The sequence below is a fragment of the Nerophis lumbriciformis genome, linkage group LG04 (assembly GCF_033978685.3).
Source record: "Nerophis lumbriciformis linkage group LG04, RoL_Nlum_v2.1, whole genome shotgun sequence".
Lineage (NCBI taxonomy): Eukaryota > Metazoa > Chordata > Actinopteri > Syngnathiformes > Syngnathidae > Nerophis > Nerophis lumbriciformis.
In genome coordinates, this window is record NC_084551.2 from 31,773,028 (window position 1) to 31,797,699 (window position 24,672).

Genomic DNA, 24,672 nt, shown 5'->3' on the forward strand with positions numbered 1-24,672 from the left:
GTCATATCATGTGCACCTTGTACTGTACTTCAAAGTTGAGTGACACTGTTTGACTGTTTTGCACAAGGAATAATGTTTAGTGAATAATTTCATCCATCCAAAAACTTTTTGTTTACTTCACAGGCACATTGAAATATATACATCAAGTATAAAGAGGTGTTAATCACTGTTTAATACAACTAAATTAAAGTAAAATTACGAACCCTTTTGTTATTTAAGACTGAAACATGAAGGATTTATACCGTATTTTTCGGAGTATAAGTCGCACCGGAGTATAAGTCATACCTGCCTAAAATGCACAATAAAGAAGGAAAAAAACATATGTATGTCGCACTGGAGCCCGACCAAACTATGAAAAAAACTGCGACTTATAGTCCGAAAAATACGGTAATAGAAAGCTGTTTTCAGTGCAATACTGCGACCTTATGTTTATACATAAGGCTGTTTGAGAGAATTTTCATTATAAATGTTTCTTTTCACTGTGTTGTGAGGTGTGTGTAAAACATTTGTCCCAAGAAGAATAAAAAGGTAAGAGTCTTTTTAACACTCTTCCGCATTATTCCTGCTGTGTTGACTCGCATGTGATGTGTACAGGTAGGTGCTGCTGATGCTCCAGTCCTGGGGGAAGTCGTGCAACGGGTGGCTCCTGACGTGCCTCTGCATGGCGACCAGGCTGCTGCAGAACTCCAGACACAAGGTGCACTGGTATGGAGACGCACCACCGTGGGTACGCAGATGCTTGATCATGGCCGAGAAGTCCCGAGAGCGCTGACCACACAGACGACACTCAAAGGGTTTTTCACCTTGGAGCAAAGAAAAGATGCAGAATGCAAGAGGTGTGTTAATTTTTAAAATGGCAGCTCAAAAGAAATATTTTCAATAGGGGTTTAGAGGTTAATGTGTCTGGATGACCTAATATGATATAATCAGGGCTGCCCTTCCCTTTATACAGATCATCTACAAACCGCAAAGCCAGTGAAGTTGGTACGTTGTGTAAATCGTAAGTAAAAACAAAATACAATGGTTTGCAAATCCTATTCAACCTATATTCATTTGAATAGACTGCAAAGACAAGATACTTATGTTTGAACTGGAAACCTTTTTTTTTTTTTTTTTTGCAAATATTAGTGCATTTGGAATTTGATGCCTGCAACATGCTTTAAAAAAGCCGGCACAAGTGGCAAAAAAGACTGAGAAAGTTGAGGAATGCTCATCAAACCTGCTCATTGGCCTAGTGGTTAGACTGTCCACCCTGAGATCGGTAGGTCATGAGTTCAAACCCTGGCCGAGTCATACCAAAGACTATAAAAATGGGACCCATTACCTCCCAGCTTGGCACTAAGCATCAAGGTTTGGAATGTGGGGTTAAATCACCAAAATGATTCCTGTGTGCGGCCACCGCTGCTGCTCACTCCTCCCATCACCTCCCAGGGTGTGAGGGTGATGGGTCAAATGCAGAGGATAATCTCACCACACCTAGTGTGTGTGTGTGAGATATTGGTACTTTAACTTTTAACTGTAACAAACACTTATTTGAAACATCCCACAGGTGAACAGGCTAATTGGGAACGGGTAGGTGCCATGATTTGGTATAGAAGCAACTTCCATGAAATGTTCAGTCATTCACAAACAAGGATGGGGCGAGGGTCACCACTTTGTGAACAAATGCGTGAGCAAATTGTCGAACAGTTTAAGAACAACATTTCTCAACGAGCTATAACAAGGAATTTAAGGATTTCACTATCTAAGGTCTGTAATATCAAAATGTTCAGAGAATCTGGAGAAATCACTGCACGTAAGAAATGATATTACGGACCTTCAATCCCTCCGGCGGTACTGCATCAAAAAGCGACATCAGTGTGTAAAGGATATCACCACATGGGCTTGAATTTTAAAAGTTTTTAAATCGTTTTATGCAGGTTAATTTGTGTCTTTATTGCCAAAGTTTCTTTTTTTTTGACACAAGTTATGTAACTAACTGAATTCTTTGCATTTCATTTCTATTTTTAAACTGTATTGTTATGCTAACAATTTCATTAAATACAAAGTTGTGAGTGAAATCAGCGTTTATACGTCAGTTTGTTCAACTTTAGTTGATGGAAATCTATAGAGATGTCCGATAATGGCTTTTTTGCCAATATCCCATATTCCAAAATGGTCCAACTCGTAATTACCGATTCTGATATCAACCGATACCGATATACAGTATACAGTTGTGGAATTAACACATTATTATGCCTTATTTAGTTGTGATGCCCCGCTGGATGCATTAAACAATGTAACAAGGTTTTCCAAACAACTTCAACTCAAGTTATGGAAAAAAGTGCCAACATGGCACTGCCATATTTATTATTGAAGTCACAAAGTGCATTATTTTTTTTAACATGCCTCAAAACAGCAGCTTGGAATTTGGGACATGCTCTCACTGAGATAATCCTGATACCCACTACAACTATGGGAAATACAAACCCCGTTTCCATATGAGTTGGGAAATTGTGTTAGATGTAAATATAAACAGAATACAATGATTTGCAAATCCTTTTCAACCCTTATTCAATTGAATATGCTACAAAGACAACATATTTGATGTTGAAACTGATAAACATTTTTTTTTTGCAAATAATCATAAACTTTAGAATTTGATGCCAGCAACACGTGACAAAGAAGTTGGAAAAGGTGGCAATAAATACTGATAAAGTTGAGGAATGCTCATCAAACACTTATTTGGAACATCACACAGGTGAACCGGCAAATTGGGAACAGGTGGGTGCCATGATTGGGTATAAAAGTAGATTCCATGAAATGCTCAGTCATTCACAAACAAGGATGGGGTGAGGGTCACCACTTTGTCAACAAATGCATGAGCAAATTGTTGAACAGTTTAAGAAAAACCTTTCTCAACCAGCTATTGCAAGGAATTTAGGGATTTCACCATCTACGGTCCGTAATATCATCAAAAAGTTTAGAGAATCTGGAGAAATCACTTCAAGTAAGCAGCTAAGCCTGTGACCTTCGATCCCTCAGGCTGTACTGCATCAACAAGCGACATCAATGTGTAAAGGATATCACCACATGGGCTCAGGAACACTTCAGAAACCCACTGTCAGTAACTACAGTTGGTTGCTACATCTGTAAGTGCAAGTTAAAACTCTCCTATGCAAGGCGAAAACCGTTTATCAACAACACCCAGAAACGCTGTCGGCTTCGCTGGGCCTGAGCTCATCTAAGATGGACTGATACAAAGTGGAAAAGTGTTCTGTGGTCTGACGAGTCCACATTTCAAATTGTTTTTGGAATCTGTGGAGGTCGTGTCCTCCGGACCAAAGATGAAAAGAACCATCCGGATTGTTATAGGCACAAAGTTCAAAAGCCAGCATCTGTGATGGTATGGGGGTGTATTAGTGCCCAAGACATGGGTAACTTACACATCTGTGAAGGCGCCATTAATGCTGAAAGGTACATACAGGTTTTGGAGCAACATATGTTGCCATCCAAGCAACGTTACCATGGACGCCCCTGCTTATTTCAGCAAGACAATGCCAAGCCACGTGTTACATCAACGTGGCTTCATAGTAAAAGAGTGTGGGTACTAGACTGGCGTGCCTGTAGTCCAGACCTGTCTCCCATTGAAAATGTGTGGCGCATTATGAAGCCTAAAATACCACAACGGAGACCCCCGGACTGTTGAACAACTTAAGCTGTACATCAAGCAAGAATGGGAAAGAATTCCACCTGAGAAGCTTAAAAAATGTGTCTCCTTAGTTCCCAAACGTTTACTGAGTGTTGTTAAAAGGAAAGGTCATGTAACACAGTGGTGAACATGCCACATCAAATATCTTGTCTTTGTAGTGCATTCAACTGAATATGGGTTGAAAAGGATTTGCAAATCATTGTATTCCGTTTATATTTACATCTAACACAATTTCCCAAATCATATGGAAACAGGGTTTGTATAACCTTAGAGGGAAAAAATAACTTAAAACATTCGTATGCACATAAAAGACTTAAGACCTTTAGCATATCAGTATGTGGAATTAAACTATGGAATGGATTAAGCAAAGAAAGTAAACAATGTACTGATATGATCCAGTTTAAGAGGCTGTCCAAAAGAAAAGTGCTTAAAGTACAAGGAAGCAGAATTATGAGAAATACCTTCAACCTTATTGAAAACGGGATATTCTCCATTTCAGTCTGTTAATCATGAATGGCTTAATTATCTATTGCAAGAACTGCTGTATTAAGCATTCACTGATGTCATTGTGTTACAAAAAGAAGACAATAAATGAACATATGTATTTGTAAACGCTCTGAAGTGGGAAAGGTGTAGTATTAAATAAGCTTTGCGTTATCCAGCTCCTTTTCATACAATCCAATCCAATCCACTTTATTTGTATAGCACATTTAAACAACAAAAATGTTTCCAAAGTGCTGCACAACAATATTAAAAACAATATTCAAATATTATCCTTAGCTCCACCAATGACTGAATAAAAACAAAAAATAAATAAATATAAAACCAATATAAAAATACATATGATTAAAAAACGATTTTAAAGGGTAAAACCACTTAAAACCATAAATAAAAATCTAAATTTAAAAACACAGAGGACCACACAACTCATGTAGTGTTAAAAGCCAGAGAATAAAAGTGGGTCTTAAGACGAGACTTAAAACACTGCACTGTGGGAGCAGTTCGAACATGGAGGGGCAGAGTGTTCCAGAGCTTAGGGCCGACCACAGAGAAGGCCCTGTCTCCTCTGGTTTTAAGTCTCGTCTTGGGCACCACAAGCTGGAGCTGGCTCTCGGACTTCAGAGCACTCGCAGGAGTGTAATTTGTACATGATGTAAAGATAAATTATATGAAATTATGTTTGATTTATTATTCTGTAAGTGTGTTCATGTTCGAAATAAACTAAAATCAATCAATCAATCATCAAACTCTATGCAAAACATCCCCCAACATCCAAATTTTTTTTTTTGCTGGATTTTTACTTGCCTTTTTAAAGCATCACCTACCTGTGTGAACTCGATGGTGTGTGTCTAGTTGATGTTTTAGACTAAACTTTTTGGGACAGTGTTGGCACTGGTATTGTCTTTCTCCTCTGTGGTCTTGTGCATTGGATTGGGGATCTTTCCCAAAGAGTCGACACCTTGCACATGATTCCCCTGTTCAGGCAAAAAAAAAAAAAAAAGTTGCACATGTAAAATATTTAGGGGGAACACATAATTATTAATGTAGTAAATAATATATTGCCACAGGTAAACCAGCTGTGATGCATGAAGCTGATTTGAGTCAGCATCCTGTTGCAGCACACTGTGTTTACTTTCCTGACACTGCATATCTTAGTTTTAAAATGATGTAGGTGAGAAAATATGGTTAAGTTACCATTGTGCCATACAACTGTTAGATTTCCGCATTGACGGCATCACGGCATCGGCCAATAAAACAGCATTGACTGTTCAATGCGGAATATCATGGAAATAGACATATATATATATATATATATATATATATATATATACTGTATATATATATATATATGTACTGTATATATACAGTATATGTATGTATATATTTATATATATACAGTATATGTATGTATATATATATATATCTATATATATATATATCAAGGGCCAAGTGTAATTTCACTTGGCCCTTGAGGCGATATCAAATTAACACTAGAGCTGGCCCGCCGATTGTATTCAGCGGCGGTGCCGCGGTCACACCGCATTCACCGCTAATTCTCATACTTGCCAACCCTACCGGGAGAGTCCCAGATTTCAGTGTCCCTCCCATAAATCGTCGCATCTGCTTTTCATTCAGTCCAACGTGTGCTGGCCCAGTCTCATAATACGTGCGGCTTCTGCACGCACACACAAGTGAATGCAATGCATACTTGATCAACAGCGATACAAGTTACACTGATGACGTATGAACAACTTTAAGTTTTGTTAGAAATATACGCCACACTGTGAGCCCACACCAAACAAGAATGACAAACACATTTTGGGAGAACATCCGCACCGTAATGGGGGGGCGGTGTTTGGTGGTAGCAGGGATGTATATTGTAGCGTCCCGGAAGAGTTAGTGCTGCAAAGGGTTCTGGGTATTTGTTCTGTTGTGTTTATGTTGTGTTACGGTGCGGATGTTCTCCCAAAATGTGTTTGTCATTCTTGTTTGGTGTTGGTTCACAGTGTGGCGTGTACTGTATTTCTAACAGTGTTAAAGTTATTTATACGGGCACCTTCAGTGTAACCTGTATCGCTTTTGATCAAGTATGCGTTGCATTTCCGTGTGTGTTTATACAGAAGCCGCACATATCCTATGACTGAGCTGGTACGTTGTTAGAATGGATGAAAAGCGGACGTGACGACAGCTCGTAGAGGACCTTCAATGCCGTGCATTTAAGGCACGCCCCCAAGACTGTGGTCCGGGCACACTACGAGATATAATGACTGATGAACAACTTTGTTCGATAATGAAGGTTGTTTCAGCTCAAAGCCTGAGCCCCGACATTAATGAACTAGCATCCAAGAAAAGATGGCAGGTATCTGGCTTGGGCACATCAGATTACATCAGTGTGTTGCAAACTGAGCAGTTTAAAGTCCTGAATGGTTGGTTTATTCATTGTTATTTTATTTTCAAATGTATTAGCCCGTAGAAAAAGTTAATATTGATATTTACCTCAGAAGGCTGCAAATAGAAAAGAGGCATTCAATTTTTATTTAAATTGTATTTGATATGCCATTGATATTTTTTAATTATTATTATTATTTGAAACTCGATTTTGCATGTCACTATAAAGTTATATAAGCCTTGATTGTTCAATATTCAATGCAAAACTTGTTTGGGTCCCTATTAAAAGGTTAATTTGTTCAACCTTGGCCCGTGGCTTTGTTCAGTTTCAAATTTTGGCCCACTCTGTATTTGAGTTTGACACCCCTGCTCTAAACAAATATTTCAACAATGTGGAGGGTGGAGTTTCTTAGTAACATATAGAACAAGCATTAGTTATAGTGATACCGCAGGGCTGCATGATTGTGTATTGTTCTTTTTTGGTCCCGAACAACAAATACAAGCAGGACATACTGTACTTTAGCTGTCTCGCTATAAACCACATGTTGCATCCTTGCTCTCTAAACCACAACTCTCTTTAACACTTTCCATTGCATATAGCGTGTAAACGCTGAGGTTAGAGGTCACGATAAGTGCTGTCTTTTTTTTGTTGTTGAAAGCGTTACATTTATATTATTTATGAGTCTTCACAATCCATGAGTATCTGTTATTACAATGTTACCTGCTGGTGAGGAGGCTGACTCCGGCTGCACCGCATCTCTGCAGTGTGTGCAGGCTTTAACTGTGTCAACTCGCAGCACATTCGGGTAACTGTGAAGAAGATATGCTTTGAAAAATATTGTCATTGTACATTTTTATCTGTGAAAAATATTAATCCCGGTTATGTATATTTATAATTGGCACCGGAGTCAAAATAATTGCCCAGGTCTGCAATACAGATCCTAAAATCACATTTATAGGAAGATTTCACCCCATAATGTTCAACAACAGTATCATAGAGTGTAGAAATGGCCGGTTTTAACTGAAACAAAGTTTCAGTGGTTGGAAAACTTCATTTGCAGAAAGGAGGGGAGAAATATGGGGGACTCCCCTCTACACACACGCACACAACGCTATTACGTTGCACTGTGCAGAACAATACACATTGCACTTTGCATCAAAACAAAGAAATTATTCACATCAAAGAGACATATTTTGAATGCCATATACTAAGAGATTTGAATTTGTTGGTAAAATCAACATCTTTCAATAATATTATTTTGTTCCTTCTGACAAACGGCGCAAAAGGTGAACGGGGGCACCAGCACATGTTGATGAGTCAGGTATCTCTTTGAATACAACCAAATTAGGGGAAAGATGAAGAACTGTGCAAGGAAAATAGGCTAATAATGAATCAAGTGTTTTAAATGAAACCAAAGGCAATGGAAAAGATGGCCAACAAGCGCTAGATGACTTAAGGGTCTAATTAAAACAAATTAAATTGATTGGTTTTGGTGCTGCTGGCGTTTTCTTTTTATAATGGTGATCGTTTTTTATATATAGAGGTCTTTTGTAATAATATATCTCATGTATGAAAAAACTTTACGCAATATGGATTTTCTTGATCCACATGACCCAGATTGTAATTATAATAATTAAGATTGTAATAATAAGAATAATTTGATAATGATCATGTAGTTTATGTTAAAAAAAAAAAAAAAAAAAGTCATTTTCTTATCCTGCTGTTTTCGGAACCCTTCTGCTCCAAAGAAAGTGACTGTCATAATATTTTAGTGCCTTACAAAACAATTAACTGCAAAGTTTGAAAAGTAATAGTTCCAAAAAAAATTACAACTAATTGTGTGTACAATTAAAGAAAGTTATTGTCATAATGATAGTATTTTAGTGTCTTACAAAACAATTAGCTGAAAAGTTTGAAAAGCAATAGTTTCCAAAAAAAAAAAAAAAAGAATTACCACTGATTGTGTGTACATTATAATTGTACCGTTACATTTTTGTCCCCATTGGTTTGGCTCATTTCCTGAAACAGAACCTTTTGAAAATAACACAAACAAACCCCAAACAACTTGGCAATTGTTCACAAGGAAATCAACTTTCACAATAATTTAATCACATTGCAAATGTATTCGTACGTACTTGCAAATGATTAAGTACAGGTACGCGATAGTTAACATACATTCAACAGAATTTCCAAGTGAATAGATCTTGTTGATCTAAAACAAGAGTGTCAAAACATTTCCCACTGTGGGCCGCACACTGAAAAATGACAAGATATGGGGGCCATTTTGGTAAAGGAATTTAAATATCTGGGTGTTATTTTGGACCCTAAGCTAAAATTTGATGGCCATATTATAAAAAGAAATATAAACTGTTTCAGGCTTATAAGACCGTGTTTATATGTTCAAGCTGCACACGTTTACATGCATGCAATGATTTTATCCCATGTGTGTTACTGTGCCATGGTCTGGGAACAGGCCACAAAATGTGTAGTGAAGCCTCCGTTGTCGTTATACAAACAAACACTCAAGACATTTGATGTCACTGTGCCTATGGCTATAAGTCTTATGTACTTTGACATTGGTTATCTATGGGTAGCAATGTTTAGTTGTACTGTCTCTGTCAAATAAATACATAAATGTTTTATTTTTAAAGCAAATACAATATATATATTTTTCAAGAGAGAAAACACAGGGTGCATGTCAGCTTTTATTACTTAGGTTATTAAAAAGCGTGCATGATAAATATTGGGCTGATAAATAGCATGCTGATGTGAGGAATTATGACATCACACCGATAAATCTGAGAACATAAAAAAAAAAAACATACCAGCCACCTGAAACGCCAGCATCACTATGACGGTGTTTTGAAAGCCTACGAAGACACCTGATGCAATAGGAGTTTCCCCAAAGCAAGGTCCAAAGATAGGTGTACACAAACTACATTTAAATTGACATTTAAAAAACCCCACAAACAATTAATTTATCTGTATCGTTGAGAAGCAGCTCAAGCAGCACTCCATTTATGTCGCTCCAAGTTCCACAATTATACCGGCAAAGCATGCCACCACACTCTCTTGGCTTCCATCTGCTCCAACATTTCAGCCTCTGTTCGTGCTCACTTCTATAAGCATGCGGTTCATCTTCCGTATATTCAGCTTCATAAAGATAAGGTTGTGTATCCTCATTTGTCTAAAAAAATAGTCGTCTTTGTCGTCTGTTACCAAGTCTGCCATGACTACAAAAACACTCACATTTTTTTCGGGAAGTAGGAACACACATTTGTTGCCGGAGGTCGGAAGTTATCTGCTATGGAAACAGAAATAAATGCGCTGAAGAAAGAAGTTCCGGTAATTCATAAAATGACCAACATATGGTAAATATTGAACATATTACATATTGTTATGAACGTTACTACATTATACATAAACTTGTACTGTGTATATAAAACTTTGATGGAGGGTTATGAAGTTATTTTAGAGTGCTTTGAAGACTATAATAGTGACTCCAATTAGTCGCATTTTGCAACCCTGTTTTATCATTTTTATGACCCTAAAAAAAAAGATGTGTGTACGATAGTTTTAAAAAAAGTGCAGTTCCCCTCTAAGAATTTTCTTTATGGCTTTAGCCCTAGACTTCTTATTTTTGTCTAAAATTGTCGTTACTGCCACAAGTGGTGGAAAAGTGTATTACAAACGTGTACGGTTGTGGACCACACAGACCACAGCTGAGAAGCACATATTTCTAGAGGGGCGCTCGCGGCCCAAAATTGGGCCCCAGCTCTATGGTTAAGCAACGCTGATGTCGACAACAGAACCTATTTTTAGCATGGTGAAGGTTTTCTCCGGAAGCTGCGGCCAAATAAAGTACCCAATATTTGGTCACAAATGCAATTTTGTCAGTATGTCCTACCGGAACATTTTTTAAATGTTTTATTTGAATACACATCATTTATTTGCTTAAATCTGATGACTGACCATATAAAACCTGTCTTCCTTCATGTAACCATCCAGTTAAGAATGAACATGAACACTCAAAATCATTTATTTGATTAATCTGCGTTCACAAATGATTAACACGATAATATTGTGTGATACACCAAATGAGTTAACTCGTTATTTTGACACCCCTAGTTTTAAAACACACAACCCTTTAGTAGATTAGGCCATTAGGGTTTTAAGAATACAATTTATGTTTAAAGAAATGAGCCAAACCTATGGAAAAAACATAATAGTTGCAATAAAACTATATCATCCTAAAAAGTTGTGTTTGAAGGCGTATTTTATCTGTTTGTGATGTTTGATAATGTGTTTGTTGGGCATACGGGGCATGTGTGATAATGCTGCAAAAAGTCTACCTAGCAAGACATGGGATAAGAGCAGAAAAAGGAATTAATATAGAAAAATGCGATTTCTAATGTGAATGCAATCTGACCAGCATGCGGACATGACGTCGCATGCACTGCATTGTAGCTTCCGCTCTAGCCGGTCTCAAGACTGGCGCATTTATGGCAATTTCAAGGATTTTGTGCAATCAAAATCAACACTTTCTGAACCAAATTATTGTGCCTAGAATATTAAGAGGACAAGCATTTTGGCTCTGGCAGTTTTATGGGATATTTTCCGTCAATGTCTGCTTGAAGAACGTGTCTGTGAGCGAGCAGTCGTAGACAGGAGGGATGGAACTTTCACATGAATTCCTTACACAGTATTATTTTCACCTGTTTTCTGCTCCGTAGTCACCCATTTATTTTGTCCCCATCTATTTTAGTGAATGATTTTAACGCTTATCGCTTTTTGTTGACATTCTGGTCGGATGATTGCGACATTAAAGACACATTGCATATATATCCGATTTATTTCCATTTCATATGGGCAAAAAGATCGGAATTGACATATAGTGTGAACGAGGCCTAAATCACTATCAGTGAAGCATAAGAAATACAAAACATACAAAATAGTGTTTTTTCTAGCAGTGTCTATTTATTTTAGTTATTTAAAAAATAATAACTTGGTCTTTGCCTGCTCAGTGGCCTTGTGGTTAGAGTGTCCACTCTGAGATTGGTAGGTCGTGAGTTCAAACCCCGGCTTAGTCATACCAACGACTATAAAAATGTAACCTTTACGTCCCTGCTTGGCACTCAGCATCAAGGGTTGTAATTGGGGGTTAAATCACCAAAACTGATTCCCGAGTGTGGCCACCGCTGCTGCTCACTGCTCCCCTCACCTCCCAAGGGGTGGGACAATGGCATGGGTCAAATGCAGAGTAATTTCACCACACCTAGTGTGTGTGTGTGTGACTATCATTGGTACCGGTACTTTAACTTTTTAACTTTAAAATATTTCAGTGTCTAAGTACTTTTTAAGCACATTCAACAATAAATATCGCAATATTAATGATAACCCGATTATTTTGGTCAGGATTATATGAAATGTTCCTATTGTTACCTCCCTTTAAGATAGTAGTCAGTTTTTGAAAGGAGACATACCTCAACTCAATGTTCTTGTCTGCCTTCAGTCTGGCCTTCTTTCCTGCGTGTAGCTCTTGCTTGGTGCTGCTTGTCATCCCTGCGGAGGCAGTGTAGTGATGTTGTGTGTAGCGTGCGTGCAAGCTCGTCACGGCAGAGCAGTGAGCAGCTGCTGCGTTGGTGTATCGGGGGTCCTGCACGTGTATGACGTGGGGCTCAGGGAGCGTGATGGCGTGCGCTGCGGAGGGCTGAGCTGCTATGAAGTTGGAGTAGTTTTCTGCTATGCGCCTCAGGGTGCTCACCGAGCTCCACATGTGGCTTGGGAACGTCCAAGAAGATGAAGGCATCATGTGGGACACTGAGCTGGTGATGACGCTGTCTCTGATCAAAGTGGAGGCTGACTTTTTTCTTTCGTCTTGGAGTTTGTCCTCCTCTCTTCTCTTCTTCTTTGCATCTGCTTCATCATGGCTGCCCCTTCCCTTTTGTAGTCTGTGGCCTTCCTCTTCTGTCTCGCGCAGGAGCACGTCCAAGTGATGCTGACACTCTTCCTCCAGCGGCCACATCTCCAACGTCCGAGCAGCTGCGAGTAGCCGCCGCAGGTCGTCCACAGACACCTCTAAAGTCTGCGTGTATACAAAGTCCAGGACCTGCTGGAAGGTTCTGGGCGAGATGTCCTCCAGTGTGCATTGCACCTGGTGGTCAGTCTCTTCTTGATCGAGTGTCCGTGCAAGTCTGCTGCTGGCACAAGCCAGCACCAGACGGTGAGCCTGAAAAGTGTGATGGTTTACAGTGATGACGGCGTCACACAGTGAGCCCGAGCGACGTAAGGCATCGGCCCGGTGCAGGAAGTGGAAAAATTGGGTGTTGTTGAGTCGGATCATTTCTGAAGTGAGTTGTAAATGTTCTTAGGCATCTGAGAACACAAAGAAGCAAGAAAAATATGTTCTGTTGTTTTCCATCAGTTTTTTTAATTACATGTTTAACCCTTTAAAGACATTCGATCATAATTCTCTTCAAGCCACACAGGATATAAAAGTATTTAAGATTTTAAAGGGTGCAAAAACATTTAGGAACATTTTTATTTATTTTTTAACCAAAAATATCAAACATGTAATGTATTTGTATTTTTATTTTATTTTTCAATTTTGACCCTTTTTGAAGGCCTTTTGATCAGATAATGTCACAGGTTTAAAATAGGTCAACTCACTCATGTTATGCAAATGTGTACTAATTGAAAAACCTGACATTTGATCAAAAAGCCTTCAAAAGGTTAAAATGAGGCCTGTCAAAAATAACGTGTTAATTCATGTGATTAACCAGTCAAAATGATCGTGGTATTCATGTATATACAGTACGCAGATAAATCACGGGAGTGCAAAAATGAGTGAAGAGACTCCCTGACAAATTTTGCTCCAAAATAGACCCTGACTGGACTTTAAAAAACTGTTAATCAAGTTTTGAGCTAATAAATACGTACATTTAAGTCAAGTATTTAAAACAAATGTTTCTTGATGACATTCTGACAATAATAATTGCATTTGTGTCAAACTATTTTGGTCTTTCTTTAAGTTAAATTATGCAAGTGAGTTACAACCTGTCAAATTAATTTATGATTATGAAAAATCATGTATAATGGAGTAACACAACAAAACTGATGGCCAAAATACATACATTTACTGAAAGGACAAAAAATCCTTTGTCACAATATATATTTTTCCTCTTTAAGAAAAATCATCTATAATTGACTACCACAACAAAAATGATGGCAAAAATCTAGCAAAAGACTACTGAAAGGAAAAAAAAAAGTCTGTCTGTCTCTCTCTCTCTCTCTCTCTCTCTCTCTCTCTCTCTCTCTCTCTCTCTCTCTCTCTCTCTCTCTCTCTCTCTCTCTCTCTCTCTCTCTCTCTCTCTCTCTCTCTCTCTCTCTCTCTCTCTCTCTCTCTCTCTCTCTCTCTCTCTCTCTCTATATATATATACTTTTTTGTGTGTGTATATATATATATGTATATATATATATATATATATATATATATATACATATATACACACACAAAAAAAGTTTATACATATAGAGAGAGAGACACATATATATACACACGCACACACACACACATATATATATATACACATATATATATATATATATATATACATATACACACACATATATATATATATATATATATATACACATATATATATATATATATATACATATACACACACATATATATATATATATATATATATATATATATATATATATGTACATATATATATATATATGTGTGTGTGTGTGTGTGTGTGTGTGTGTGTGTGTGTGTGTGTGTGTGTGTGTGTGTGTGTATATGTTTGTGTGTATATATATATATGTATGTGTATATATATGTATTTGTATATCAGTGACGTGCAGTCACTAGAGGCAGGTGAGACAGGGCCTCACCTGCCATCATGGAAAGAAAAAAAATGTAAAAAGAAAAAAAAATTTTTAAATTGTTATATGTATCCAGTGATTATACTATAAAGTTATTTTCCATTTAACTTCACCAGTTTTAGATTATTTTTATTCAAAATCGCTGAATTTTCACATTTGCCGTTCAAATACTGAGAAGAGACGGTGCGGTGAACAGCAGCCAGTTGAGGCACGTCACTGCGTTGTGCCTCACCATGGATTGCGGACTCCGCTAACTGCTGGCCTGCTGTGCAGTGAGACCGTATTGCTATATGAATTATATTATACATTTCCATAGTTTAGTTAGCTGAGGTATATAATGTACAGTGTATTTTGTCAACAACTGTATGTGTGTAAAGTATTTCTTGTGCTGAGCGATCATAAAACGGCTGCAAAAGACACACTGGCTGAGGCTCGCTTCCTGCACCCCCGCCATAGAATTGTTATATCAACTAAAGCCCACACTTAAACTTTCCACGTGCAAGATTGAATCTATTTAAAAAAAATATTTCATAAGAAGCCAAAAAGTGCAAAAACAATAATGTTGGTATTGGAGGAGTTGTGAATGACTGCAGGGACAACAACAAAAAAAAAAATGGTTATATGTATCCAGTGATTATACTATAAAGTTATTTTCCATTTAACTTCACAAGTTTTAGATTATTTTTATTCAAAATCGCTGAATTTTCACATTTGCCATTCAAATACTGAGAAGAGACGGTGCGGTGAACAGCAGCCAGTTGAGGCACGTCACTCAGTGCCGCAACATGGATTGCGCAATGACTCTGCTAACTGCTGGCCTGCTGTGCAGATACACCTGCAGACTGCAGGTGTACCTAATTCACAACTCCTCCAACACGAACATTATTGTTTTTGCACTTTTTGGCTTCTTATTAAATAACTTTTGTAACCTATTTTCATGGGCTTTCCTCTTTGTGATGTTAAGTTCCTGTTATGCGCTGTTATACAGCATATGCCTTGAGCTCTTATTTTGAAGGCGCTAAGAGCGGAAGTGATGTCACGTTGCGGAGGTTTTTGAAAGAAGGTAAATAAAGTGGTCCTCGTGTAAACTGGAGCCTCCGTGTTTGTTATTTTGTAGTTTCATACAGTATAGGCGACATTTATAAACCCTCGGTTACACTTTTTTAAATAGATTCAATCTTGCACGTGGAACGTTTAAGTGAGGGCTTTAGTTGCGGTGCATGGACTTAATTTCTAAGTAAAGGTAAGACCATAATAACGTTTATTTTAATTAAATGTGCTTTTTTGTGTGCTACAGTTTGTATGTGTAAAGTTAAAGTTAAGTTAAAGTACCAATGATTGTCACACACACACTAGGTGTAATGAAATTTGTCCTCTGCATTTGACCCATCCCCTTGATCACCCCCTGGGAGGTGAGGGGAGCAGTGGGCAGCAGCGGCGCCGCGCCTGGGAATCATTTTTGGTGATTTAACCCCCAATTCCAACCCTTGATGCTGAGTGCCAAGCAGGGAAGAATGCTGGTATGAGCTTTTAAACATAACCCGTTAACTGCTGCCAATCAAATGGTGAATAAGATACTCTTTAGGGTTCATATGTTTGTAAATCTGACTCACCGCACGTCACTTTTATATATATATATATATATATATATATATAAATGTATATATATATGTATACTGTATATACATATACATATATATATATATATATGTATGTATATATATATACATATATATATATATATATATGTACATACATACATATATATATATATGTGTGTGTGTGTGCGCGTGCGTAAATTAATTTTTTTTAAATATGATCTATTATATATCTGGAGACAAATCATGATTGTATTGAGAAAAACTATGGATACGTTTGTACAAAGACCTTTTTGTTAAAATAATAACAAAACAAAAAAATGTGTGTGTGTGTGTGTGTGTGTGTGTGTGCGCGTGTGTGTGTGTGTGTGTGTGTGTGTGAGTGTGTGTGTGTGTGTGTTTGTGAATATATATATATATAAAATATATATATATATATATATATATTATATATGTATACACAATGTATAATATATATATATATATGTGTGTGCGTATATATGTATGTATGTATATATATATATATTATATATATATATATACACATGTATAATATATATATATATGTGTGTGTGTGTGTATATATGTATGTATGTATATATATATATATATATATATATTATATATATACAAAGATATATATATATGTATAGAACAATATAATTTTTCTATATATATATATATATTTTTTTTTTTTTTAATTCATACTAAAGCTAATGAATCTTGAATACTCTCTGCACCCTACATTTAAATATTATATTACACTTCATTATAATAACATAATACATATAGACTATATCAGTACTTGTATATACTAATAAACAGTGTAAGGAGGCAACATATTAAAATGTTATACATGTTCGAAAGAAACTTCAACTAACCATTATATTATTATTCATTATTCATTCTCAACACAAATAAATTGGGATTTGTTTTAAAACATTACAAAAATAAAAACGGATACAAAAGTGATATTTTGCTAGGCCAAAAATTGGCATACACATGCCAGTCACTCCTATATGCGTACTGTATCACAACTCTGTATTAAATATAAAAATCTATTAAAAAACAACAACTTGCAAATTCTGAAGCCACGAAAGACAGTTTTTCAAATTAACAGTTATTTAATGTTGTAAATAATTTGAAATAACTGCATTACTAGAAATTATGGTTTAAAAATGTGAATATATTTGTTGTAATAAGTACAAATAAATAACTATAATGTAATATTATAGCTGCGTCTGAAGACCAAGCGTTTGATGTTGGGTTTGAAACCTTCATCCAACATTGTGAGTACGTGCGCTGGTCTCACTGCCACTTATATCTGATATCACGTTTCAATGTGTGCTTGATGTGTGGAGATTTCATATTCTGTGCTCACATATGTGCTGTAAAGCCACAAAATCCTTACAGTGTACTAAAGTGTGACTCAACACAAGGACAGTAGAACATTTGCAGAGCATCAATGTAGAATGAATCATGAGACACTACCGTACTTTGTGGTCATTTACGGTGCCCTTTAGTGTAATAGCGTGCATGTAAAATGTACTCGCAAAGCTGTGAGCCTCATGAGCTTTTATGATGATGATACAGTTTGTGATGGGTCACACTGTCTTTAAGCAAGCGCCTTTCAGACTTGTAATGAAAAGTAAATGTGAAACAACATGACATTTAGCTTCCCCCCTCCTGGAATTTATTGCACCGGTTTTTTAAATCGCTCTCTTGCAGTGTATTCCTCCATTCCTGCTCAAATTAATACATTTCAAAATGCACCTTAAAACGCCACTATGATGTATAAATAAGCTCTGCTTCCTCCTACTCCTTTTCAGGCATTCTAAATTGTGCAAATGGAACCGTCATGCACTTAAATAAATAAACTTCCCCCAACTTTTTTTGAGAGGTGTCTCAAACATTTTGGTGCACAATGTAAATGCAGATGTATCATGTTTGAGATTTGATTTAAGCCTAACACTGTTAGTACAAAAATAATATAAAAATAGTACATAATTGGAATAATAATATTTGAAATTGGCATTGCTGTAAAAATATGTAGCGATAGAAAGTTTTTTGTAGTGTTATATTTTCATATGTATACAGTTATATATATGTGTGTGTATGTGTGTGTAAAAAATATGTATGTCAAATTATTTAAATGAATTCGGATTAATCATAGTTAGTTACAGGTTTACCTAGTTGCTTAATTTAACTTTAACTTTCAGGTAAGCATGTGTGGTGAAGGTAGAGGTGCATGTGCGATTTAAATACATTTTGTAATTAATCTGCATTTATACATGATTAATGCGATAATATTTTGTGATTAATCACATGAGTAAACTCATTACACAGAATGAATATATTTTGTTAGATTATTTTTAAAAATCTATCAAAAATCTGACCTTTACATTTCACACCTTTTACTCGCCTACTTTATATACTAAAGATATTTGTTATATTGTACAACCACACTTTTCTGCAGATTTGTATTCTAACATTATCAGGCATTTTAAAATCTATGGTGCTAACTTATCAACATGTTGTAAACATTATATCCTGGCCTTTTCCAACTTTTAGCACATAATTCTGCAAACTACACTCATATACAATATAATACATGAGCATTAAATATGTGTGTGTTATTAACTAATGATAGTCATTTGGCTAGCTAACATTGGTTATCATTAAGTGTATGCACGACTTGGGGCCCTAAGAAGAAGTTATAAAAAATGTTCACACCTTTTTACGTATGTGAAACAATTGTTATATTTGTTTTTAAGCAAACTTGAATTTAATTTGATGCATGTTTTGTGCTAAAACAAATTCATGGGAAATAAATCCTTCAAAATATTTTATAATCATAATTTTTCAAACCTTTCTTACTAATCTCCGACTGGGATCTGAAGTTCTGAACCCAGTAATACTGCCTTTGGTAACACTTTAGTACGGGGAACATATTCTAAGACTTAATTTAGAGTTATTTGGACACTAGGGGAACATATAAGGGTTTGGGTTAGGGTTACTAATAAGCAATAATTCTGAGGTTATTGAGCGAAGACTCTTGGTTAATGGCTTACTGGTTGTATAATAAGGCCATGCAGAATAAAGCATTAATAAGTACTTAATAATGACTAATTAAGAGCCAATATGTTACTAATTTGTATGCTAATAAGCAACTAATTAATGGTGAATGTGTTCCCATACTAAAGTGTTACCCTGCCTTTTAATACAAGCATTAATGCTGCGCGCCGCACGGGCCAATGGGAATTTGTGGGGAAATTTACCATTATATTATTATCAGTGACGGAGCAGGAAGTGACGAGGAATAGGTTTGCAGTAACATTTCATTGTCATTGTCATTCATTTATTTATTTATTTTTACATGCGCTTCTATATGCAAAACAGGGCTACTCACGGATAGTGGGTCCCGACACGGACTGCGTGATCAGTGAAGGTGCGGCACTGAGTGTATTGTCGATAATAGCAACAACAAGATTGCAACATGACTTTTTTTGGACTGCTTCTGTGCACACGCTCGCTGCGATTACGTGTGTATGGGACAGCGGTGAGTGACGAGTCAGAACGCCAGACAAATTTCTTGGGCCGACAAGCAATTTTTATCCAATTCAAATAGTAATAGTGAAACAGTTGTTCTGTTAAACCAGTGATAGTGACAAACTACCTGGTGGTGGTGTTGTTAGATTTTCTAGTTTAAAAACATCACTTTGATTGAGCAAGTTGCAAATAGCCCCTTCTAAATACTTTGTTGATTAATCCCTATGAAATATTGAGTTTGCTTTGAATTTATTTACTTTTGGGGTCACGTCAACACAAAAACAAGCACGAACTTCCCCCCTTTTTGTATTATTCTGCCGCAGGAAATAACTTGCGACCACAACTCTATAGTCGAGTGATTTTGCTGACATTGCTTTCTAGTTGACACATTTTCAGCATGTACTTAATTTATACTCAGTTGTATCAAACATTGTGCCTTTGCAAAAATAGACATGATTTTAGAAAAACTAATTTCATTGGAGCAGCTGCACTGTATCCTACTGAGAGTTAGGGCAAAAAAAGGACATTTCTTGCATTGGATCTCATTTGATTGTGCAGGTGGAGCTAATGTTTTGTCTCAAGACATGAACATAGCATAGGCGCTTATGAGACCAGCATGGTGACAATACAGTATGTGTGTGAAGGTTGGCACTTACTTGAGGTGAGTCTCTTCGCTCTGGCAGTCTTGCATCACGTCTGTGACTGCAAGGTGAATGCAATGTTTTGTGAGAGGAGTTTCCTCTGGCTTGTCCTAGTCCCTCCTCTTAATTGTTCTTCTTCTCTCTCACTGGTTCATTAACGGCTGACAACAAACCATTAAAATTGGGTTGAAACTAGTCTTGTCCCGATACCAATAGTTTGGTACCGGTACCAAAATAATTGTTATACTTTTCTAAATAAAGGGTACTACAAAAAGTTGTATGATTGGCTTTATTTTAACAAAAAATCTTAGGGTACATTAAACATATATTTCTTATTGCAAGTTTGTCCTTAAATAAAATAGTGAACATACAAGACAACTTGTCTTTTATTAGTAAGTAAGCAAACAAAGGCTCTTAATTTAGCTGCTGACATATGCAGTAACATATTGTGTCATTTTCCATTCTATTATTTTGTCAAATTATTAAGGACAAGCGGTAGAAAATGAATTATTAATCTACTTGTTCATTTACTGTTAATATCTGCTTACTTTCTCTTTTTAACATGTTCTGTCTACACTTCTGTTAAAATGTAATAATCATTTATTCTTCTGTTGTTTGATACTTTACATTAGTTTGGGATGATACCACAAATTTAAGGTATTGATCCGATACCAAGTAGTTACAGGATCATACATTGGTCATATTCAAAATCCTCATGTGTCCAGGGACACATTTCGATTCAACTACTCCTTCATTCCGCACTCCATCCAGCTGTATAATCACTCGCCATACAGCAATAGATGATATCTGTCTATTACCTGACACCTTCTATGTTAGCTACCTCTCTTGGTTTATAATGTATATTTTCTGCTAGATCTACTCTCTATTTCAGTGGTTCTCAACCTTTTTTCAGTGATGTACCCCCTGTGAATTTTTTTAAAATTAAAGTACCCCCTAATCAGAGCAAAGCATTTTTGGTTGAAAAAAAGAGATAAAGAAGTAAAATACAGCACTATGTCATCAGTTTCTGATTTATTAAATTGTATAACAAACATTGCTCATTTGTAGTGGTCTTTCTTGAACTATTTGGAAAAAAAGATAGGTTTTTATTTATATTTATAAAGGATTTTTGAATTGTTGCTATTTTTAGAATATTTAAAAAAAATCTCACGTACCCCTTGGCATACCTTCAAGTACCCCCAGGGGTACGCGTACCCCCATTTGAGAACCACTGCTCTATTTGATACTGATCTTTTTTTTGCTGCAGCTGTTACATATACTGTAATATTGTACATGGTAATTGGCATTTGTTATATATTGTATAAATTATATAAATATATAATATAATATAATAATATAATATATCAGTACATATTATATACCGTATATATAATATATAAACATTACATATATGTTATATTTTATATTGCTACTATGGTACATTTTTAGTCTACTTTATACCTGCATTATCCTTTCCATCCTTACACTTTGTAACTGAGCTACTGTGTGGAACAATTTCCCTTGTGGATCAATAAAGTTTGTCTAAGTCTAAGTCTTCAGTATAGTGCAGAATAGGAGTGATACACTCAAATTGCTTAGCCAAGTTGGCGACACGCTCGGTCATGTTTTTGATGATTTCTTTATTTGATTCCATCAATATCATCCACTTCTTCTTCTCAGCGCTGTACTCCACACTCACTTTTTTCTTTCCCATACCTGGAAAACAAAGTTTTGTCGATCTCTACCTATAAGCTAATGCGAGCAAGTATGTTTTGGTCGGATCTTACAGGGCTCACTAAGACATTCGCTACGCCAACTAATGGCGGGGATGCTTGAAAGTAAAAATTTTGCCTTCAACTCAAAGCATAACAATTAGACGAGAGAAAACTTTTATCTCAAAAGTCTCTTAAGTTGAGGTACCACTGTATCTTAAATTAATGTCTAAAACTCTTAAAAAAATTTATCAACATTGTCCTTTAAGGTCCATGTTAGACCAAGTTTTCTTATTTGAAGCAACATAGATACATGAGATACATTGAGATATATGACTAAAAGTAAGCAAAAAAGATCAAGAAAATGTGACTTGCCAAAAGACTTTAAATATGTGTTGTGCACAGTGGTTCAAAGTGGCTCTCTTATTAAAAAAATATTTTTTTTTTTTACCTGATGGCATAGGCGCCGATCTACATTTCTGCCAGTGGGTGCTCGGTGTGTGCGTGAATTAGTGTTGTCCCGATACCAATATTTTGGTACCGGTACCAAAAGTATTTCGGTATTTTTCTAAATAAAGGGCACCACAAAAAAATGGCATTATTGGCTTTATTTTAACCAAAAAATCTTAGGGTACATTAAACATATGTTTACTATTGCAAGTTTGTCCTTAAATAAAATAGTGAACATACAAGACAACTTGTCTTTTCGTAGTAAGTAAACAAACAAAGGCTCCTAATTAGTCTGCTGACATATGCAGTAACATATTGTGTCATTTTCCATTCTATTATTTTGTCAACATTATTAAGGACAAGCGGTAGAAAATGAATTATTAATCTACTTGTTCATTTACTGTTAATATCTGCTTACTTTCTCTTTTAACATGTTCTATCTACACTTCTGTTAAAATGTAATAATCACTTATTCTTCTGTTGTTTGATACTTTACATTAGTTTTGGATGATACCACAAATTTAAGGTATCGATCCGATACCAAGTAGTTACAGGATCATACATTGGTCATATTCAAAGTCCTCATGTGTCCAGGGACATATTTCCTGACTTTATAAACATAATATACATTTTAAAAATACGAAAGAAGATTTTGTGATGTTAAAAAATATCGATGTAATCATAGTAGTATCGACTAAATATGTTCCTGTACTTGGTATCATTACAGTGGATGTCAGGTATAGATCCAACAATGGCGTTTGTTTATATTGTAGCGTCCCAGAAGAGTTGGTGCTGCAGGGAACTCTGGGAATTTGTTCTGTAGTGTTTATGTTGTGTTACAGTGCAAATATTCTTCCAAAATGTGTTTGTCATTGTTGTTTAGTGTGGTTTCACTATATGGCACATTTTGATGACAGTGTTGGCATTGTTCATACTGCCACCCTTAGTGTGACATGTATGGCTGTTGAGTAAGTATGCACTTCATTCGCTCATGCGCAGTGTCATCCAAGTCAGGACAATTGCATCATTAGTTCATTATTGGGTAGTTTGCATGTTGCATGTTCTCCCCGTGACTGCGTGGGTTCCCTCCGGGTACTCCGGCTTCCTCCCACCTCCAAAGACATGCACCTGGGGATAGGTTGATTGGCAACACTAAATGGTCCCTAGTGTGTGAATGTGAGTGTGAATGTTGTCCGTCTATCTGTGTTGGCCCTGCGATGAGGTGGTGACTTGTCCAGGGTGTACCCCGCCTTCCGCCCGAATGCAGCTGGGATGGGCTCCAGCAACCCCGAAAGGGATAAGCGGTAGAAAATGGATGGATGAATGGATGATTTGTGACTTTTGTATTATGTAAAACGGACCAAACTCGCCAAAAAATGAACAACAAGATTGTTTTTAAAAAAAATTATTTTAAAGATTGAAAATTGCCATCAATCCCAAGTGGGTGCTTGGGCCTCGAAGCACCCACGGGATCGGCTCCTATGCCTGATGGTACCTGCTTATGTGTATTTGGGATCTGCATAAGTCCCGAGAATTTGAAAATAAACTGTGGAGGCATTGCAGAGATATTTCTAAAATAATCCTGCCTTCCTTCCTACTTCATCCAAACGTTGCGTTTGGAATTTTGTTCAAGTGTGACTTGAGCGGATTATCTATATATACTAAAAATGTACCCAAACATCCTTCCGTGAAACTGAAAAACTACTTGATAAATCCTCAATCCATCCATCTCTTTTTCTACCATTTGTTTCTCTTGATGTCGCGGACGGCCTGGAGCCTCTCAAGCTGCACCCAGGTGAAAGGCAGCCTACACCCTGGACAAGTCGCCTCCTCATAAACTGTCAACCAGAAGATATATTTAAAGCTAGCAAAGCTAAAACAATAGTCTGTGAGGTATTTACATTATCCATCCATCCATTTTCTACCGCTTATTCCCTTTGGGGTCGCGGGGGGCGCTGGAGCCTATCTCAGCTACAATCGGGCGGAAGGCGGGGTATACCCTGGACAAGTCGCCACCTCATCGCAGGGCTGTATTTACATTAATCAAAGTTAAATTGTTAGTTAACTTTTCTGAGAAACAGCATTTCCCCAGACTGATGTAAACATGTCCACTGTGGAGGACACTGCTGCTCAGAAAGTAAAAGTGAACATTATTTTTTTACACTGGATGTTTACCTTGTCACTTTAAAGACACTCAACTGTAGGTTGTTTTTATTACAAACCCCGTTTCCATATGAGTTGGGAA

General features: G+C 36.5%; 1 protein-coding gene across 1 annotated transcript; it reads right to left on the minus strand.

Moving 5' to 3' along the window:
• Positions 1 to 379: 379 nt before the first annotated feature.
• Positions 380 to 20,327, minus strand: zbtb32 (zinc finger and BTB domain containing 32). Its single transcript, XM_061952573.1, has 5 exons — positions 20,281 to 20,327; positions 12,065 to 12,956; positions 7,302 to 7,390; positions 5,017 to 5,166; positions 380 to 803 (listed from the first exon to the last, which is right to left on the minus strand). Exons 2-5 carry the CDS (start codon positions 12,922 to 12,924, stop codon positions 541 to 543), a joined length of 1,362 nt encoding a protein of 453 aa, XP_061808557.1. The 5' UTR covers positions 12,925 to 12,956; positions 20,281 to 20,327; the 3' UTR covers positions 380 to 540.
• Between the last annotated feature and the right edge of the window lie 4,345 nt (positions 20,328 to 24,672).

Excerpts from the sequence above, each read along its gene's own strand:
- zbtb32 (XM_061952573.1), bottom strand. The coding sequence starts at position 12,924 with ATGATCCGACTCAACAACACCCAATTTTTCCACTTCCTGCACCGGGCC. Across the intron at positions 7,391-12,064 it reads GACAAGAACATTGAGTTGAG|TTACCCGAATGTGCTGCGAG; the intron begins GTATGTCTCCTT and ends TCTTCTTCACAG. Across the intron at positions 5,167-7,301 it reads GTCAGCCTCCTCACCAGCAG|GGGAATCATGTGCAAGGTGT; the intron begins GTAACATTGTAA and ends TTGCCTGAACAG.